This window comes from Pseudorasbora parva, chromosome 13 (genome assembly GCF_024679245.1).
Source record: "Pseudorasbora parva isolate DD20220531a chromosome 13, ASM2467924v1, whole genome shotgun sequence".
In the NCBI taxonomy this organism is placed as follows: domain Eukaryota; kingdom Metazoa; phylum Chordata; class Actinopteri; order Cypriniformes; family Gobionidae; genus Pseudorasbora; species Pseudorasbora parva.
In genome coordinates, this window is record NC_090184.1 from 26,917,798 (window position 1) to 26,939,859 (window position 22,062).

The 22,062-nt window shown below is 43.1% G+C and overlaps 1 protein-coding gene across 1 annotated transcript in view; it reads left to right on the forward strand.

Moving 5' to 3' along the window:
- Window positions 1-22,062, forward strand: part of tafa3b (TAFA chemokine like family member 3b) — a 136,903-nt gene that overhangs the window by 77,684 nt on the left and 37,157 nt on the right. The window contains exon 2 of the mRNA XM_067413667.1: window positions 1,618-1,730. Within this exon, the coding sequence (XP_067269768.1) occupies window positions 1,619-1,730 (112 nt within the window). The 5' untranslated portion in view covers window position 1,618. The remainder of the gene's footprint in view (window positions 1-1,617; window positions 1,731-22,062) is intronic.

Sequence of the window (22,062 nt, forward strand, 5' to 3'; positions counted from 1 at the left end):
TAGAGGGGATCCGACTCAGCTAATTAAAGCATAAATCCCCAAATCAACGTCATATACATGTATTTAGATGTACACTTCATGTTACACCTTACGATTTAACAGCTCTTGAAAGACACATAGTGTCCACCACTAATATTGGCACCTTGGGTAAATATGAGCCAAGAAAGCTGTGAAATTAAATATGCATTTTTTATCCTTGGGATCTTCCGTTCAACAAATTCACAAAACTCCACTGAAGTAAAGCAATTGAAAGTTGGGGGAAACTCACATTATGAAATACATTATTCTCTAGTTCACATTGGCCACAATTATTGGCACCCAACCTCCTTTTGTCAAGATAACAGCTTAAGAGTCTTCTATGATGCCTGATGAGTTTGGAGAACACCTGACAAGAGCTCAGAGAACATTCCTTTAATACCGAATCTTCTCAGATCCTTCAGATTCCCAGCTCCGTGTCAGTGCTTCTTCTCTTCAGTTCACTCCACTCATTTTCTGGTTCATGTCAGGGAACTGGGACGGCCATGGCAGAAGCGTCATTTTGTGCTCAGTGACACATTTTTGTGTTGATTTTTATGTTTGGTTTGATCCATTTTCCTGATGGAAGATCCAACCGTGGCTCATTATAAGATTTCTAGCAGAAGCCATCCGTTTTTTATTTTTTATATTTTGGTATAATCCACCATGTATCTGAACAAGATGTCCAGGACCTCCAGCAAAAAAATAAGCACACAACATTAAATATCCAGCTGTATATTTAACCGTGAGCATTTACTTTTTTATCCCTTTTTGCACCAAACCCATCTCATGGTTTGCGGCTAAAAAGCTATTTTTTTGTTTGTTCCAGTCGTGTCTGACAACAGAATATGATGGAGTTTGATTTTTGGATGAGCGAGGAGGATTTTTCTTGTAACCTTCCAAAAAAACTTGTAGTGATGTATCGGTTCTGTTTAAAAAATTGTTAGGATTTCTGAGCCCAAGAATCAAAGAATCAACTAATTCTATTCTAAATCTATTTTGTGAAGCTCAACAATCTTTTTGCTGCACATCAGAACTATATTATTTGTCTTTTGTCATTTTGACGAATGATTAAGGGAATTTTGGTCTTTGTTTGGTCTTTATTTGAAATTTGGTCCTTATATTTTTTCCTCATGGCTGGACAATTTCATGCTTCTAGTCATCTTAGAGTGTTAAAAAAAGAAAACGTAAATATGAATATACTTCAGTGATAATTTACTCTTACTTATTGTACTTCCCAAGAATTTATAGGGGTGCCAATAATTTGAGATTATATATACAGTACATATATATATATGTGTATGTACCAACATCAGCCACTAGGTGTTTATTTATTATCTGCCAGAACACCCAGGCCCACCCTGAAAGCTTACTCTCTCTGTAAGTAATTGTATATTTCAGTGTTTTGGTGCACTCAGCAGTGTATCAGAACACATTCAGCGAGAGCATGATGACATTTAGATAGCGCTAGAGGAGAGAATGAGATCCCCTCTAGAAACATGCGGTCTAATAGCCTTTCTGATCAGTGTAACGCTCCTGTGCTGATATGGTTTGTGTGTGTGTGTGTGTGTGTGTGTGTGTGTGTGTGTGTGTGTGTTTCAGAATGCAGGAGCGGGCGGTACAGAGGGTGTGCGCGTGGTTCTTGCTGGTGTTTTTGACCCTTCTGTCTCTCTGGGGTCACTTGTCTGACGCCTCCTCTCACCGCAGTCACATCGGTAAGTCAAGGTCAAAGTTCATTCGGTCAAGCCTGTTGTTATTGTTTTATTTTCATTTAAACCTACAGTGCTGGTCATGTTAATGAGCAATCTCATTAAAAAAAGCAGCTGATGTGGATTGCATGAAGTCAGATTTGGGGCGATATTAGCATAAATATTTTTAGGATAGGATAGGTTTCTGTTCGGTTATCTGTCTGAAGCAGAAATTTGAACAAGATGAGCACAACCCAAAGACAGAAAGCAGTGTGTTTTGTAGATAGACCACTGAGCTCAGTGGTAGGTAGATGCTTAGATCAGCTTAAAATAGTCTAGAGAATGTTCTCTATTTATGAGGAGAAGCACTGAGGGACCGCAGGACATTGACGTCTCTGGGGTCATGTAGAGGCCACTGCAGAATGTTCCTGTAGATAGTTCTGCTGAAATTTGATTTTTCCTAAGCAATTATTTCTCTTATAATAATTGAAGATGATATTGATTCTGATTTATACAATTGGCAGACACTTTTAAAGCTTCTGATTAGCTGTTTTGTGGGCAAGTTACACTACCATTCAAATGAATCAAAGAAGAATTATCTTATGCTGTCAGAAAAAAGGCACATTGCTGTCACTGGGGCGGTACCCTAAGGTACAAAACTGAAAAGATACTAACATGTACCTGTAATGTAAGAATTCGCACTCTTAAAGTATTGATATGTACCATTTAGGGTTGAGTAAGGTACTTTTGTACCTTAGGGTGCCACCCCAGTGACAGCACTGTACCTTTTTTTTCTGAGAGTGCAAGGCTATATTTATTTACTTAAAAAACTGAAAAGTGTAATTGAGACATATTGTAACTTTTGTAATGTTTTCTATTTTAACACAATGGCAAAGCTGCATTTTCAGAATCTATGATTCTTCTAATTTCATTGTAATGTTCATGTAATGCTACCCAGTTGTTATTATCAATAGGGAAAACAGTTGGTTCATATTTTTGTGAAAACGGAAAAATACACAGTAAAAAAAAGACAAAACAATGTCTTTACTGTCACTTCTAATCAGCTTAACGAGTCCTTGCAGAATAAAAGTATTAATTTCTTAAAAAAACATTCCCCAAACATTTTAATGTACTTTCTTACATCTGATCATTCTCTTAACCTAGTAGTAAATCAAATGTATTTGTTCATTTTGATATCTTAACCATGTTGCAATATCTACCTGAATTTGTAGACAAACTACTGATGCAACACAGTGCAATTTGCTATTTGCAGTATATTTGCCCAGTAAAGCAAAACGCTAGTTGTGTAGTTGTGTAGTTAAGATAATATTTTGATGAGGGTGCAACCCTATCCATCTTTTCCTGCAGTAATGTTATGCTACTTTCCTGATACTATTAATATGAGTTGTTTGAAAATAACTGTGATAATTCTTTGAGTCTCTGCACTGCTTGTTTCCTTTCTTTTGTGGTGAGCAGATTTCATTTCTTGACAACATGACACTCATTGTGTGAACTTCTCTCGTCTCACAGCAGAATGGAGGATCAAACTATTATTTGAAGAGAGTGGGGAGGATTTATGAATTCATTGCCTATTATTGTGACTTTAAATATATATATATATATATATATATATATATATATATATATATATATATATATATATATATATATGAATTCATTGCCCATTATTGTGACGTTAAATATATATATATATATATATATATATATATATATATATATATATATATATATATATATATATATATATATATATATATATATATATATATATATATATATATATATATATATATATATATATATATATTGTAGTGTATAATGTAGGTCCCTATAATCACACAGAGTGCCTCTGTTTACAGTATAGGAGTGTGTGCTGTTTAATATTTGTCATTAGATTTTGAATTAGATTTGGCCACCATCTTCACTACAAAGTTCTTCTTTCTAGTTCTTCATTTAGATTGGATAAGTAGCCCAGAAGTTGAACGTGTGAGCCAATCAGAGGTGGGCAATAGTTCAGGAAATCAGTTAATTACACACTACTGCTAACAGGTCAGAGCAAGGTGACTGAACACACACACACTGAACCACTGGGAGGGAAAAACTAATAACTCCAAACTCTTCTTCTCTACAAGCAGCAAAGGCTTCAGGGACAATGAGCTAAATGAGAGTAAAGTATTTGGTACACACACACACACACACACACACACACACACACACACACACACACACACACACACACACACACACACAGGGAATATAGGCAGAAAGTTTGCTGCTACTGTAGGTCATTCTTTATGAGGCTCATCCTCTCAATAAAACTAATATCCCTGGAGAGAGAGAGAGAGAGAGAGAGAGAGAGAGAGAGAGAGAGAGAGAGAGAGAGAGAGAGAGAGAGAGAGAGAGAGAGAGAGAGAGAGAGAGAGAGAGAGAGAGAGAGAGAGAGAGAGAGAGATCCATTGAAGGACATAAAGAAGAGAAAGAGACAGAAGTGTGGAAAGAGAGACCGAGACAGATGAGTGTGTCATGAGATGAAATGCAGGAAGAGACACAGCGCTTGTGGATGACTGCAGTCCTGAGCTCTCATGCCCTCTGTGTGTGTGTGTGTCCTGTGCCCCTCTGCCCTATAAAACATGAGTCTTTCTGACATCTCCTAAACCTGCCCACCCCAAGCAAGACACTAGCTGCGTTTCCATCCAAACGTGAAGTGAATATTTTGCCAAAAAAAAGCAAATAAAGCAAATGCGGATTAGGTGCGTTTCCATCAAGTTGTTTGAGCAGATGACAGGTGTATTGGTAACCTAGCAACCAACAGTAAATAAAACAAGGCACCCATAGAAAATGGAGACATGACTGCAATTACAATTGGGCAAGTTATAAATTTACTAACAGTGCAGCTTGCAACTGCCGAATTAAATACTGTGCACAGTAAAATAAATGGAGACTTTTTGATGAAGGCAGTAGCAGCAAGAGGATTATGACGACGTTGAGCATATGGGAAAGACAACGCAGGATTTTTGGGAGAACGTAGTGACCAGACATTTTACCATCAGGGGAAACAGCTGATTAGTCACGTGGGTTCATTTTTTTGGTTAATTTTAATTAATTAAATTTTTCCATCTCCCATTATTTGCATTAAAGGGTTAGTTCACCCAAAAATGAAAATTAGATGTTTATCTGCTTACTCCCAGTGCATCCAACATGTAGGTGTGTCTTTTTCTTCAGTAGAACACGAATGAAGATTTTTAACTCCAACCGTTGCTGTGTGCCAGTCATGTGAATTGGTAACAATTCAATGAGAGCAAAACAAACAAACAAACAAAAAACATGCTTAGACAACGTGCACAGAAACCGAACAGTATTTATGTTATTTTTTTACCTCATATCCCGACGAGTCTTATCAAGTTTTCCCACCGGCTGTTACTTCCGTCTGGTAAGGTCAAACTGATGCGATTATAGATATATAGTAATTATAGACTGCTCATTTGATCGATCCGTGCAGGCATCCATCTATCTATCTATCTATCTATCTATCTGTCTGTCTGTCTGTCTGTCTGTCTGTCTGTCTGTCTGTCTGTCTGTCTGTCTGTCTGTCTGTCTGTCTGTCTGTCTGTCTGTCTGTCTGTCTGTCTGTCTGTCTATCTATCTATCTATCTATCTATCTATCTATCTATCTATCTATCTATCTATCTATCTATCTATCTATCTATCTATCTATCTATCTATCTATCTATCTATCTATCTATCTATCTATCTATCTATCTATGATTGCATCAGCTTGACCTCACCAGACGGAGGTAACAGCCGATGGGAAAACTTGATGAGACTCGTCGGGATATGAGGTAAAAAAATAACATAAATACTGTTCGGTTTCTCACAGAAACCAATCGGTTTGTGTCTTAAGACATCAATGTGTCGTCATGAGCAGCAGGGTTTTTGTGCACATTGTCTAAGCGTGTTTTTTTTTTTTTTTTTTTGCTCTCATAGAATTATTACCTATTCACATGATTATATGACTGGCACACAGCAACGGTTGGAGTTAAAAACCTTAATTTGTGTTGTCCTGAAGAAACAAAGACACCCACATGTTGGATGCACTGGGAGTAAGCAGATAAACGTCTAATTTTCATTTTTGGGTGAACTAACCCTTTAATTAAAAAACCACCTCAAGTGAGCATAAAAACTTTTTTGTAAATTAAGGGATTTTCTTTTTTTAAAATAGTGATTTCCATCACTCGTTTCTGATGTGATACTTCAAAATGCGCATAAAAACAGGCAGATGGAAACAGCTACTGAGACCAGTGACATCAAAACTATGAAGATGAATAGTTGATTTCACTGGGGATGGTGTGGTGCAAGGACGTAAAAGAAAGAGTTTGTAATGGTGAAAGAAGCTGAGCAAACTGTGGAGCAAAGTCTGAAAATTCATGTTGATTAACCTGTTAAAAAAAACTGATTTTTAGCTGTTTTTTTTTTTAGCAGCTTTCATTTCATTTATTCTCTCTGTCTGACTGACATGCAAAGCAACCAATGACATTGTTTTGTTTTACACTTCTGGTTCCGTCATCCTGAAGTCAATGTTTTTTTTTTTTGCCAGCGAGATAGCATTTATTATCCATCGCAACAATCTTTGCTTTGTGATCATGCTCTAAACGGTGTGGAGAACACTTTGGGTACATACCAATATCTTGGTTTGAGGACAACTCTGGAAGCCTTAAGCCCATATTCAAGAATGGAAGTGCTCACAGAGAACACATGTAATTCGCCAATTTGCTTGACTGAAGCTAGTGCAAGCAAGAGAGCAGTTTTGAGTGAAAAGTGCTTCAGGTTTACAGACTGAAGCAGCTCAAATGGGGCATCTTTCATGGCCTAGGACTGTGGAAAGGTCCCAAATAGGAAGCAATGGGGTTGTTCCATCGTTAGCATTCTGAATGAGTGCGGCATAATCGTTTTCGTTCAGATGTCGGAGATCTAGGATGGGTCTGAGACCACCATCCTTCTTTTGAACAAGGAATTAGCGACTGTAAAACCCAGACTCGCTTATTGCTAAGGAAATTGCACCTTATGCTAACAGTTCCGACACTTCGGTATGAAGCAGGTTACTCACGTCACTCTTCGCTGATGTCTCGACCACAGCCTCAAAGCATAGAGGTCTGTGAACAAACTGTAGTGAGTAACCTCGTTTTATGTTCAACCCCCACTCTTATATACCAGGGATGGCCTTCCAGGCCTCTGCCCACATTGCAAGAGGATGAATTAAGTCTAGTGACAGGTCGCTTTGTAATAGGGACCCAGTTACCTGGCTGTTTTGTGCTTGTGACACTGTAGGGACAGCGGTTATGTGTAGTGGCGCACACTGTGTAGTGGGCGTGCACTCCACATTTAGAACAAGCTCGGGCTGAGCCAGCAAGCGAGCCAACAGGGGATAATCTGTGTGATTTTGTGGCACTGTGTGAACAGTGTTTATGTGCAGGGGGCACACTGCCTATAGTCAGAAGTCAGAACAGAGGAAAAACTATTTTGGTGATTTATTAGGGTCGCCGTTAAACAGCATTTGTCTGCAGGCCTTCGTGCGTGCTTTATAACAGGCTCACTGACTGCAATGTTGATATCTCCTGCCGCCTGAATAGAGGGGACTGGGAGAAGTGTAAAGAGAGTCTGTGGTGGTAATCCAGCCGCGTTGGGACTTAACCACTGTATCTTTCTTCCTGTGGTCAGGAAGGCTTTGGCGGCTCGGGGTTCAACACTATCTTGGGTCAAGGTCCCCTTCACTCTGGCTCTCCATGGCGGCTCGCAGAATGTGAATGAGGCAGCAAGGCTGGAAGATCAATGGCACTGTCTTTGAAGATGCTCTTGAGTGGCAGCCCAAAGAAAAGTTGGAGCAATTTGTTAGAAAATGGCACATGGCTTGGCTCGGTGAAGCACTCAGTGAACCGTTTCACCGCTGGACCAAACAGGCCAGTGGAGGAGATGGGAGAATCCAGGAAAGAGACCTTTTCTGCATCCTTCATGTCAGTAAGGCTCAGCCAGAAAGGGAGCTAAAACACAGTCAGGTTCACCATGGTTCTACCGATCGCCTGGGCAGTGATTTTTGTTGTCCACAAGATTGTGGTGCTGCGCAGTTCTTTGAATGCCTCAGGATCAAGGCTAGCCTAGAAATCTAGACGCACCCTAGTGGCAAATTTTGAATCTGTCAACTAGCTCCACTTCACCTTCTTTATTGCTTTGGTTGATTGTAGCACTATCCTATTGTGTGCAGAGAGACTTTGAAAGACAACCGTTCATCCCGCCCCCTGGATTAAACCCTTCCAATGGTGTGTTCCCAGACCCAACATTTTGATGTGAGTCTGGCTTGTCAGGCTAGATCAAGGCCGGACTCATCCAGAGAATGGAGAAGTTTGGCCTAAAACACTTGAAGGACAGCCATCGTGTGAGGAGCCGAAACAGCCTGGCTGGCAGACGTAGTGCGGCAGGGCTTAGGAGGATGCGCCGCTTTGGGCTGCCATGCTCTGGCGGAGGGTGGGCAAAGATGTGCAGCGAATGCTTCCTCAAGAGGAGGAAGGCTCTCATAACTTTTCTCCTTCATTCTGTTGAGTGTCGAGAGCGCTGAAGAAGCCTTGAGAGGATTTGAGTTGTGAACGTCATCCTCATCCTCCTCCGTCTGCCAAAGGAAATAGAACCGGCCGCTAACTGAGAGTGGTGTTGGTAATCCTGGGTGAACAAGACCGGCAAAAGGGATTCTGAGCCATCTGCTCTGGCCTTCTCTGTCCACTGCGGGAACGGCATCCTCATTGAAGCTGTGGAGTCGAGCTTGCAGGGTGCGAAGCGACCTGATTGATTTGCGTGTCTCAGCCGCCTTGCCATTGGTTCGAGCTGTTGCCACAGCACAGCCAATCAGTGCGCTAGTAAGCTCTGCTGGGGTCTGCTGTGCAGCTGCCCTGTGTTTGAATACATAAAATGATAAGGATAATTTTGCCTTTAACATTCTCAAGAAAAGGAGTTCAGCCAGAAAGACTCGGGAGAATGAATACTGTGACAATTATCCATTTATTAGCAACCCAGCAAGCAATAAAGTTCTTTGGCATAGGCCCCGTCCGTAGCCCGCAATCTGAGGGTACGGACTCTGCATATTCTACCTGAAGACGAAGGCAGAGGTGCAGCCGACCCCCCCATGAGGTATGGAAGGGACCATCCTGGTGGTGGTGGGGTGAATGTAGGGAAGGATTTGACTTGGAGGTGGTGGGGAGGATGGTGGTGAATTGGGGCGTCAGCATCTGCAAACTCAAACATGATTAAGTACCTATCTTTTATACCCAAGTATTAGAATGTGATTGGATAGATAAAAAGTTGAAGTGACGTAACAATTAAATCTTCCCAGCAGAACTTATGCTAAAGCTTTCATTTTTATCATATGGTAAGCTAACTTAGGCAATACGAGAGTACTCTCGAAAGGAAACCTAGATCCTTAAGCCTTACACCACTGAAGACGTTGAAATATCTGCGTTTTGGCCCAATCAGGCATTGTTAGGTGCAACTAGTGCGAATAGCACTTGCCAACAAGGCATGCTATTTGCACTCGGTGTAAATAGACACTCCAATTCTTTTATATTCAATAGCTGTTGCATTGCTACAGATGTATTAGATCTCCCATTTGAAGGCCTTTCTTTTTGTTCTGTAACTGTCTGACAAAAGATTATAAAAAACGGTTCACAATTCTTTAACTCCTTTTTGCTTGAGTTCTAGTCCATGATTCTCTGCTGTGTGTGAGTTCTTCCTGTAACTGTTCACAGCCTGTCCAAGACACCCATATGGCCTGTGAGAGACACAGAAGGAGAATTAAAAATGTGAAACTTTCAAGCACGCTGCTCCGTTTCATCTGTGGGATAAAACATGTAGGTCATGCCATCATCCAACCCTCCCTGAGCTCCCCAGCCTCATTCAGTTTTATTCAACCATCTTTTTTCACCACTTTTGGGCTTTAGTGTCGCTATTTTTGAAATCATGTCACTTCAGTAGCAATGCTTTTGTATTCAGTCAAATATAAGGATAACATTGACAAATGTTATATTTTCTCTATGAATATTTAATCAATCAAGCTGTTTGTCCAGTATTTTACACTACCGTTTAAACAATCTGAGCTTATGGTCAGAAGCACATGCATGGCCTTTGTGTCCAAATCCACATTTGGTAGTTTAACAGCGGGAAAAAAATGGTCGGCACACCAGGCACATGGTCCAAAAGGGTTGTACCTAGTCTCTTAATGAGTCATGGGAGTGTTTTGGGCGTAACATTCAATAAACCAATCAGATATTCATCCCCATTCCCTTCAAAAGCCAGTTGCACTTGTATCATGATTCGCTATTTAAATGGCGGAACTTGCAAGCTGAAAGACTGAGCGATTCTCTGTTTTGTGTGATGAATCAAATGAACCAAACGAACAAGCTACAAAATGGAATCAATTCACTCTGGATCATTTAGACACTCACTCACTCACTCACTCACTCACTCACTCACTCACTCACTCACTCACTCACTCACTCACTCACTCACTCACTCACTCACTCACTCACTCACTCACTCACTCACTCACACACTCACTCACACACTCACACACTCACACACTCACACACTGTCACGTCTCAAACACACAGGAAAATGGTGCGAGGACTCATGTGCAAAGAAGTGGTAATTTATTATAAAGTAAAACAAATACAAAACAAAACCCACAAGGGGGCAAAAATTCGTAATCAAAACATAAACTCAAAAACATACCAGAACAGAATCACGGGGAGGACGGGAGACGCAGACATTACAACGATACCACAAAGACTGACAAACACCAGGAGCTTATAACAGGGAACAAATCAAGAGGGAACAGGTGGGAGAAATCAAACACTAATTAGATAACAAGGGGGGAGGGATCAGACAATGACAGAAGCACAAAGGCCATACTGACAAAACCCACATGTGCACACAAGACAGGACAGGCATGTGACACACACTCACTCACTCACTCACTCACTCACTCACTCACTCACTCACTCACTCAGGGCCGTTTCTAGCCTTTCTGGCACCCTAGGCGAGATTCATATGTTGCACCCCCCCCCCCCCCCCCCCTTTTTTTTTTAAACTACAACTTATTAAGTAAATATGACTTCCTTATTTCATGGGCATATTGTACATGCATTAATCGAATAATGTAGCTAGGTTTATTATCTCTGAGATCACAGATGTTGGGGGGTTCGGGGGCATGCTCCCCCGAGAAAAATTTGATTTCTATGATCTACATATGTGTATTTTAAGATGTTCTGAAGGCCAAAAAATTAGATAACAATAGCTTGAAAACCATGTCACTCGGCGCCGCTGCGGATTGAAGAACACAGTGAGTGACACAAAGACTAAAAGACGGGACGAAGCAGTAGCCGAAGCCTTGCGCCAGTTTCATATGTTTTAAAGGTTCATCACATATTTTTTTAGGGGGGGCTGAGGCATAAGTTCATAAAAAAGGGCCTAGTGGTTATGACAGTATTAGCCTACTTGATCAATTTACACTAAACAGCTAAATCTGATGAAAAAAAAAATTCAAATTAACTGCTATAATGTTCTGCACCTGAAATGAGCATGGTGTGTGGTCCGTCCAGTACTAATTTTCAGTGTAATGTTTTGCTCAACGTTATGATAGAGGGACCAGCTTAGTAGAGAACAAGTAAACAATAAGTAGGCTATACCTGTATATTTCGCTTTCTTTTTTTATATTTCCTCTTGTTTCTTTTTACGATACTGAGCCCCATGATGGCTTTGACCTTTTCATGATGATGAAACTAAAGCACGCTGTAACGAGTAGAAATATAGTGTGGCCCCTTTAAGAGTTGCGCGCGCTCCCTGCAAACGAAGTCTGCATTTTGTGTATGTGCGCACTGAGTCTTGAGTTCCCATGTGTGGGGATTATTTTCTGTTTTCTGTTGCTAACAGTCAGTTATTTTGTTTTATTAAGTAATGCTGTGGACGGAAAGGGAGTTTGTGATGAGAGTTCAGCGGGGAATAAAGTGCGATCTGTTTGATGTTAATCGCCTCCGTGTTTGCATCCACTCCAGTTACATTAAGTGAGCTATCCGCATTTTTCACTCGGACACAAGCGTTAACGCCACGGATGACGACGTTCCCTGCCGCCCTCTACATGATCTCATTTCATTACAGCAGCTCCACTATCACCATGGCGACTTCACTCCAATAATCGCAACTAATCATAATGCCTTGAAATAGCAAAAGTACGAAATATTAATAATAAAATATATATGAAATAACTAAAAAATCTTGTTGGGGCGGGGGCTCATTGGCGCCCCCCAGCTGTTGGCGCCCTAGGCGACCGCCTAGTTTGCCTATGCCTAGAAACGGCACTGCACTCACTCACTCACTCACTCACTCACTGACTGACTGACTGACTGACTGACTCACTCACTCACTCACTCACTCACTCACTCACTCACTCACTCACTCACTCAGAATACAGATAAAGAGAAGAGCACTATGAAGTGGAACATTTATCTACACTCATTTGAAACCATTTACTGTAAATAAGCAAATCAAATGACATTTCAAGTATTTATGTTTATATTTAATATTCATAAAACTATATATCAAGCAGCATGTATCGTGAGTGTAGAAATTTGCCATGTAAGGTGTAGTGTAGCTACTTTCAGCTTAGCTTAGCTAGTTTTCACTGCTTTATTTTTTATACAACCCCTTGTTTCATTAAATCACTTTCAATGTAATTTACATTGGGGCACACTTTTAAGCAACTGGCTCTAGGCTCCATTAGTGTTTGATTATTTGAAACAACATTATTATGTCTTCTGTGCTTTTATTTATAATTCGCTGACTATAATTCTAGCGAGACTTTTGCTTTAGAAAAGAAGTGCCTCTGGTCATATTTAGCACTCTTACCTCTGATTGGTCAAAAGAGTCTTCCCTGTGTGTGCGTGTGTTAAGAATGCACTGGAGTAAGTGATTTAAAACGGGTGTTTATGAGTGTCTTAAGCAGGCTGTTTTGAGCTTGATGGGTGTTCATGTATTCCATCAGAGCGTGGTGTTTAATCTCTGAACATATGGCTCACACTCTCCATAAACAAAAACAGCTTCCTATCCATCAGGCGTCCTGATTACCGCAGAATCAAACATGTGTTCTGGCAGAATTCAGCACCAGAAAAGGTGCTGACACATTTTTCTTATGGAATAAAGTAAATCATGCTGATAAGTGTGATTCCTGTGCTCACATTGTGGAGGTGTTATTTGGAGAAAGCTGTTGAAAGGAACTTTTATATAACTATGCAAAACATTATCATACCCAGCCTGTGAACCTGCTAATAGATTGATGTTTTTAATGTTAGGTCATCTAGTGCAGAGAAACAGTACTGAAAAGCTACTTCTATTTTAGAAAATATGGAAAAACAGACTATATTATCTCCTTATACTTTCTTAAAGGGATAGTTCACTCACAAATTAATGTTCTTTAGGCCTACTTTCCCTCAAGTTGTTCCAAACCTGTATGGCTTTTTTTCTTTGTTGAAACACAAAAGAAGATGTATGTATGATGAAGTATGTTTCAGGTGATTGATAATGAGAACATATTCACTATTAATGACGACCTTTGCCTCAATAATCTCTTAAACGTGCAGTATGCAACTTTTGGCCACTAGGGGTCACTCATTCAAAATAATAACAACAGACGTACTTTGATGACGTCGGGAAAGTGCGTGGGCTCATAGGAGTTGTTGTCATTGTCACTGTCAACCAACGAATCTGGCATCTCCAGCAGAAAACATGTTCACTGACAAGGTAATTGTTATATTACATCTCTATTATTGTTAAGTTTAGTTACGGCTTTTCACGTTATGTAATGTAAATCTAATGAAATAGCAGCGAGCTACCGTTACTTAACAAACTTATCAGTAACGTTAGCTAATGTGTGAGACAGAATGTTGTGCGGGCGGTCGCTATATCAACACACCTATAAGTTGGTAGGCTATGTTGACATATTAACCGCACATCATAATTTGAGTTACTCAAATTATAGATATGTTGACATGGCATCCGCGATTGTCGAACATTCTGTATATCAACTGTTCAATAAGGAAATAAATTTCAATTTAGTTTATCATTACCAACATAAAACATAGTAAATGAGAGAACCAGCACCAGCAATACGTTGTTCATTGGAACACGCGCTGTGTCGCTCCCCACGTTCATCAATCATTCAATAAACATTTATTTTGGAACTCAGAGATATATGAATAAGTAGATCATTATTAAATCAATATTATATCTAGCTAGTATTAACATATGATAAAAGTGACGGTCACCTTATATTAATTGACCAAGATAGTGGCATATTACCTTATGAAGCTAACGTTACTTTCTCCAGCTACATATAAAACCAATAATAGCTAGTCCATCTGCGTTTTACACATGACATCATCGTGTCACCAAATATACGGATAGAAATATACTTTTGAATCAGTTTTTTAAAAAAAATAGCTGTTTCAGTCTCCAAAAACACAGAATCCGCCTGTTTGAAAAGCCGATACAATACAAAATGTATACGTATTCAGCTAAACGCGTCTCAATGTGGTCAAGATCGCTATGCAATATGCAAACATACAGCATGTTATGATTATATGATTATTATGTTAGCTGAATGGTTACTTAAATGACCTGTTTATTAAAACGCAAGCGAGATCAGCATATCTCTCTGCAGTCCGAGCTTGTCACGAAGATTTCGCCATCTTTCAAAGGCTTCTCCAAGGTTTACACGTCTCTTGCTTCTTCTACTGTCCCAAAATCTTCTCGGGTCATTTTTTTCACCCGTACGTTTGCGCTTTGTTGAGCTGGCAAAACGTACAGGCAAAGAGTAGTCATGATCCATTATCATACAGACTTTTTTATACGGGTGTTCCCCTTATACTGTCTGTCAGTGTTCCTCTTTGAGTTTGGCAGTTCCGCCGAGTTCCGCAGGAAGCAAGACGCAAACGTGGATATGACGTGAAAGACGGGCGACATAACGGAAATAAAGACACGGTCCGTGTCTTCGAATTAAAATATTAATTTCTCTGGATTTAGAAGTTAATTGGAACTGTCAGGATAATGTAAACACACAACTTTAAAAAATATATAACATAGATATAGTGATATTTTATATTTTTAATGCTGAAACATTACATATTGTGCCTTTAATTTACTACATATTAATAGTTGGTAAGGTAGTTTTTGTAGCATATAATTTGAGGTATTTGGTGGGATTAAGGGATGCAGAATAAGGTAATGCAGTACAAGGCTTTAATATATGCTTTATAACTACTAATAAACAGCCAATGCAATATGCATGCTAATAAGCAAGGCTATAGCAAGAATTGAACCTTAAAATAAATTATTATCATTTCCATTGTAGTTATTTTGGTACTTCAATTTAAATGTATTTTATTTCAGTTAGTTGTAAAGGCAACCTTTCTACTTTTTATTGAGTTTTATCTTGAATAAATTATATTATATTTATTTTATATTAATGTAATTAATTCATGAAAAATGTTTTTTAATAGTTTAGTTTTAATTTACAATAACAACACTGCAAAGTGATAGGTTTAAACGTATCAATACGATTATGATTTTTGGTCATGTGATGTGCATGAACCAATAATGTTTGACTTGAAGGTTAATCTTGCATATTTAATGTAGTTTGTGTATGCGTGCATTGATCAGTGTTTTAATTTGATTTGAAAGTGAATAAAAGTTTAAATATTCATACACAGTCACATAAAGTGACTGTATATGCTTCAAAGGTTTGCATCTATATCGTAAAACAAACACCATATATTGACAGTAAACCCAGACCTTTCAGAAGATGTATAATTTCATTTTGTGGCAAGGGGGGCGTGGTTCAGCGAGGTCTGCAGCGGGAGAGAGAGCCGCGGGACAAGCGGTAAGTGAGTGGGTTGGAAGCAGATTAATAACACCTGTCTCTTGTTCTAGTAATGAGCGCGGAGAGGGGATAAAACCTCGGTGGAACCGGAGATCAAGGAGAGAGAGAGATCGGACGGTTGATACGAACGCACAGAGACTGAGATACCGGAAGCCGGAAGTGCCGACCCGGAAGTGATCGAGTGTCTATGAGAATCCACACCGCAGTGTGTGTTGTTGAAGTTTATTACAAGTTTTGAGTTATAATAAAGAAAGTATCAACCGTCCAGCCGACCCCCGTGTCCTCTTCCTTCCTTCCATTATCGAACTTTGCTACAGTGGTGCCGAAACACCGGGAAGGAAGTAGGACCGCGCCGCCGCCATGACGACACCAACACCCTCCGCCACGCCGTTTGCGGACATCATCACCTCTCTCGCGGCCCTCCACCAGGAACAACATCAGTCCATGCTGGACCTGCGGGCGGACCAGGAGCGCCGCTTCGAGGCCATCGTCCGCGGCCAGCAAGAGGACCGCGAGAGGTTCCGGAGCTGGATAGACCGGGAGGTTCGCACCGAAGCCGCCGGGCTCGCCAGCGCACCGGTCCACGTGCCCCTACATAAGATGGGGCCACAGGACGATCCCGAGGCCTTCATCGAACTGTTCCAGAAGGCCGCGGAGGCCTGCGGGTGGCCCCGGGCACAGTGGCCGGTGCGCCTCATACCACTGCTCACGGGAGAAGCCCAGGCGGCCGCCCAACAACTGCCGGTGGCGAACCTCCTGGATTATGAAGACCTAAAGAGGGCCATCATCCAGCGGGTCGGCCGGACCCCCGAGCAGCATCGACAGCGGTTCCGCTCGCTGGAGTGGGGTGAGGCCGGTCGGCCCTTCGCGATGGCCCAACAGCTCCGGGACGCGTGCCGCAAATGGCTATTGGCCGGTGGAAGCGACGTGGACCACATCGTCGATCTGGTGGTACTGGAGCAGTTTATCGCTCGGCTCCCCAAGAAGACCGCCGAGTGGGTCCAGTGCCACCGGCCCACGTCGCTGACGACGGCCATCAACCTGGCGGAGGACCATCTGGTGGCGTGCCCGGGGGTCGGCGAGCCCCTACTAACCTCTCCCTCTCTCTCTCCCCCCTCTGTCTCTCCTTCTCGCCCTGTCCCTCTCCCTAGGTCCCGCCCTCCAGGGCCCCCTCGTATTCCCCCCAGAGGCCGGGGTGGAATGGGCCCAGGGCAATACGGGAGTTCGAGGGCCCCGCCCAGGGGGGCGGGGCTGCTGGGGTCGGGCGGGGATAACGGCTCCGGTTCCACCCCCCCTCCGCGCTCATTTTCCAACCCACTCCCCGCCGCAGGCGCGGCGGGCAGGCCTGGGCTGGCCTGCTGGCGGTGCGGCGACCCGGACCATTTTGTGGACCGATGTCCGATGATGGACATCGGGACAATGATCCGGGTCCCGGACTTCCAGCGGACCACCCCTGATCAAGCAGGAGAGTACCAAATTCCTGTGAGTATCAAGGGGGGTACATATCAGGCCTTGGTGGATTCAGGCTGTAACCAAACCTCGATCCATCAAAGCCTGATGCAACTGGGGGCATTGGATACAAGCCGCATGGTTAAGGTGCGGTGTGTGCACGGGGATGTGGTGGAATATCCGGTTGTCCCAGTCACGATACAGTTTAGGGGAGAAAATCATAGTGTTGAGGTGGCGGTTAGTCCCCACCTCCGGCATCCGCTAATTCTGGGGACAAATTGGCCCGCCTTTCCGGCGTTATTGGGGTCGTTATGCGCGGATGCCGCTTGGGAGAACAAGGCTAGGAACGGGGCGGTGCGAGTGCAGGTTGGCGAGACTGATACGGGGCCCTTGGGAACCGCTTCAGAGGAACCGAGCGGGGTCGAGAGACTGATTCTCTCGGACCGCGATGACTTCCCTCTGGAGCAGTCCCAAGATGAGACTCTAAAACATGCTTTCCAACAGGTCCGCACTATCGACGGTCAGTCCCTCCAACCCGCCTTGCCCGTCACGTATCCTTATTTTGCCATAATTAAGGATAGGTTGTATCGAGTGACCCAAGACGCTCAGACAAAAGTGGATACAACCCAGTTGTTAGTACCGAAGAGCCGCCGGGAAATGCTTTTCCAGGCGGCTCACTCTAACCCGATGGCGGGCCACCTGGGACAGGCGGCCACACTGAATCGTTTAATGACCCGATTTTTTTGGCCAGGCATTCATGACAATGTGCGCAGGTGGTGCGCGTCTTGTCCGGAATGTCAGTTGGTAAACCCACTGGCCGCTCCAAAAGCACCATTGTGCCCCCTACCATTAATGCAGGTCCCCTTCGAAAGAATTGCGATGGACCTCATCGGGCCATTAGAGCGATCCGCACGCGGACATCGTTTTCCACTAGTTATCGTGGACTACGCAACACGATATCCGGAAGCAGTGGCTCTCCGCAACATCTCTGCGAAGAGTGTTGCGGACGCACTGTTTCGTTTAATCTCCCGAGTGGGGATTCCGAAGGAAATCCTCACTGATCAAGGCACGGCGTTTATGTCACGCACGTTAAGCGAATTGTACGGATTATTGGGCATTAAATCCATTCGAACAAGCGTCTATCACCCACAAACAGACGGCTTGGTCGAACGATTTAATCGCACTCTTAAATCCATGATCCGTAAATTCGTACAGGAAGACGCCAAAAATTGGGATCGGTGGTTAGAACCCCTCTTATTCGCTGTGCGAGAGGTCCCGCAAGCCTCCACGGGGTTTTCCCCCTTCGAGCTTCTCTACGGACGGTAGCCCCGGGGGGTGCTGGATGTCCTACGAGAAACTTGGGAGGAGGGACCTTCTTTGGCCAAGAACGAAATTCAATATGTGCTGGACTTGCGAACAAAACTCCACACCTTGGGGCGGCTATCTAGGGAGAATTTGTTGCAAGCCCAGGACCGCCAAAGCCGGTCGTATAACAGGGGTACGAGACTACGCAAATTCACACCGGGAGAGAAAGTGCTCGTATTACTCCCTACATCGAGCTCTAAATTAATGTCGAAGTGGCAGGGGCCGTTTGAGGTCGCACGACAGGTTGGAGACCTCGATTATGAAGTGATACGGTCCGATAGGAACGGGGCACGTCAAATATACCACCTCAATCTCCTTAAAAAATGGAATGAGGTGGAATCAGTGTTGTTGGCGACGGTGATCGGGGGAGAGGATGATCTCGGGCCAGAGGCGAGCATCAAAGCACAATCGGTCGCACTGGCCCCTGGGGGAGATCACCTCTCACCGTCCCAACTCACTGATCTCTCAAAACTACAGGCGGAGTTCGCCAACGTGTTTTCGCCCCTACCGGGACGTACCAACTTAATTCAGCACCATATCGAGACCGAGCCGGGCGTGGTAGTTCGCAGCCGGCCGTATCGCTTACCTGAACACAAGAAAAAGGTAGTTCAGGAAGAATTAGGGGCAATGCTCGATATGGGAGTAATAGAGGAGTCCAACAGTGACTGGGCGAGCCCGATCGTTTTGGTCCCTAAAACCGACGGCTCGGTCAGGTTCTGTGTGGACTACCGCAAGGTGAACGCAGTGTCGAAGTTCGACGCGTATCCAATGCCGCGGGTTGACGAGTTGCTTGATCGGCTGGGCACGGCTCGATTTTATTCGACATTGGACTTAACGAAGGGCTTTTGGCAGATCCCCTTGTCTCCATTGTCCAAAGAAAAGACAGCTTTCACCACGCCGTTTGGATTGCACCAATTCGTCACGCTTCCCTTCGGCTTGTTCGGGGCACCCGCTACCTTTCAGCGCCTCATGGACCGGATTTTGCGTCCCCATGCCGCATATGCGGCTGCCTACCTGGACGATATCGTGATTTACAGTCACGATTGGCAGCGGCATATGCAGCATGTCAGGGCGGTCCTGAGGTCGCTGAGGGGAGCGGGGCTCATGGCCAATCCGAAGAAGTGTGCAATTGGGCGGGTGGAGGTAAGGTATCTGGGCTTCCACTTGGGTCATGGGCAGGTGCGTCCCCAAATTGATAAGACCGCCGCAATTGCAACCTGTCCGAGACCCAAGACCAAAAAGGAGGTAAGGCAGTTCTTGGGGCTGGCGGGATATTATAGACGGTTTATACCAAATTATTCGGACCTCACCAGCCCTCTGACTGACCTTACTAAAAAGGGGCTACCAGATACGGTCCAATGGACGGAGCCGTGCCAGCAGGCCTTCACCCGAGTTAAGGCTGCTCTATGTGGCGGGCCTGAGTCGGGCGGTGGGGGTATGTGGCAAGGGGGGCGTGGTTCAGCGAGGTCTGCAGCGGGAGAGAGAGCCGCGGGACAAGCGGTAAGTGAGTGGGTTGGAAGCAGATTAATAACACCTGTCTCTTGTTCTAGTAATGAGCGCGGAGAGGGGATAAAACCTCGGTGGAACCGGAGATCAAGGAGAGAGAGAGATCGGACGGTTGATACGAACGCACAGAGACTGAGATACCGGAAGCCGGAAGTGCCGACCCGGAAGTGATCGAGTGTCTATGAGAATCCACACCGCAGTGTGTGTTGTTGAAGTTTATTACAAGTTTTGAGTTATAATAAAGAAAGTATCAACCGTCCAGCCGACCCCCGTGTCCTCTTCCTTCCTTCCATTATCGAACTTTGCTACACATTTGTTAACATATTCATGTTTTTAGACATTAGTATATAGTAAAGCTAAACAAAGGTAAAGAAAACTAAGGGTGGACCAATACACAACTTCTCAAAAGAGGTTAATTACCTTTATATCCTTTTTATATCCATTGACTTTAATATGGGCAAAACAACTCAAACGTTCTCCAAAAAATCTTCTTGTGTTCCACAGAAGAAAGAAAGACACACAGGCCTGGAATCAATGAGTGAGAGCAAATTGTCAACTAAAAGCATTTTATATTCTTCTATTGCACGTACCAGTCTGCAAAGGGCTTTCTAAAGAAATTTGGTCAACTGAGTAGAGGAGTGTAAAATACGAGAGATGGTGAGAGAGAGTGGCATCTTCTGGGATATTTCCATCATATTCTCACTAGGTGGTCTCATCAGGGTTATGTATAAAAGTGCTGACCCCTTCCACTGGACCTGAGGGAGATTGGACACACCACAAATATGTATTTCAAGATGCAGATGGAGCCAGCACTACAGGACAGCACGCTGTCCTCTGACACTTGATGAGACTCTGGATGACAGAACGGAAATGAGGAAGAGATGGTTGTGGAGGGAAGGAAGAAACACAGAAGCGCGGGATGACAGGAAAGGGGAAAGGTTCCGTTCCTTTCAAATTGGAGCGAAAAAATAACAGCTTCAGCTTCAACGGGATTGGACAGCTGTCAAAATGTCACTTTTTTTTCTCTTTACCCCTCCTTTTGTCTCTCTCAAGGGTCTGAAGTGTACTGGAGAATATTTGTTTGAGAGTTGGCTGTTTGCACTGGGAGTTTGACTGAGGTGTGTAAATGTGGGTCGGGCTGAGAAGGAAGGAACACTGACCTCTGGATTATTGGACGAGGTCTGACCACAGCAGACAGGTTGTGTGATACTCATGTCTGGCCATGTTCTCTTCTCGTTTATTCCCACAGGCATCTGTCTGACATTTCAGAATATTTCAGAAAGCCATAGCAATATGCATTTTGTTAACAGGACAAGAAAAAACACAAACATATGTAAGGTTGCATAGTGAAACTACTTTGGAATCAAAACTTTAACAATATGATATCAATATTTTATTTCAGGCACTGTGATGCAAAGCACAAAAATGTATGCAATGATACGTGAGATTCATTAAATGTGTGTTTTTTTACATTATTTACTAAATTTGCCATTATTATTGTTTTATTAAGTAATGTATCTATTTCTTGTGTATACATACTGCTGTTTAATAAATACCATTGTCCAGATAGTGGTGTGAAAATGTAAGTACACCCTATGATTTCCCTTTTTCCACCATACTGTCAAAAGTATTAAGACACACCTCCAAATCATTGAATTCAGGTGTTCAGTGAATTGTGGTAGTGTGTTACCACGATAGTTTGCCACTTGTGCAATAAGTTCATTTGTGAAATTTCCTCACTAGTAAATATACTAGTAAATAGCAATTGGGAACAAAAGCAACTCAGCCACGAAGTGGTAGGCCACATAAAATCACGGAGTTTGGTCAGCGCATGCTGAGGCACACATTGTGCAGAAATCAGCAACTTCCTGCAGAGTCAATAGCTTCAAAACTTTTTGTGACCTTCAGATAACTCAAGAACAGTGCAAAGAGAGCTTCATGGAATGGATTTCCATGGCTGAACAGCTGCATCCAAGCCTTACATCACCAAGTGCAATGCAAAGTGTCAGATGCAGTGGTGTAAAGCTCTAGAGCAGTGGAGACTTGTTC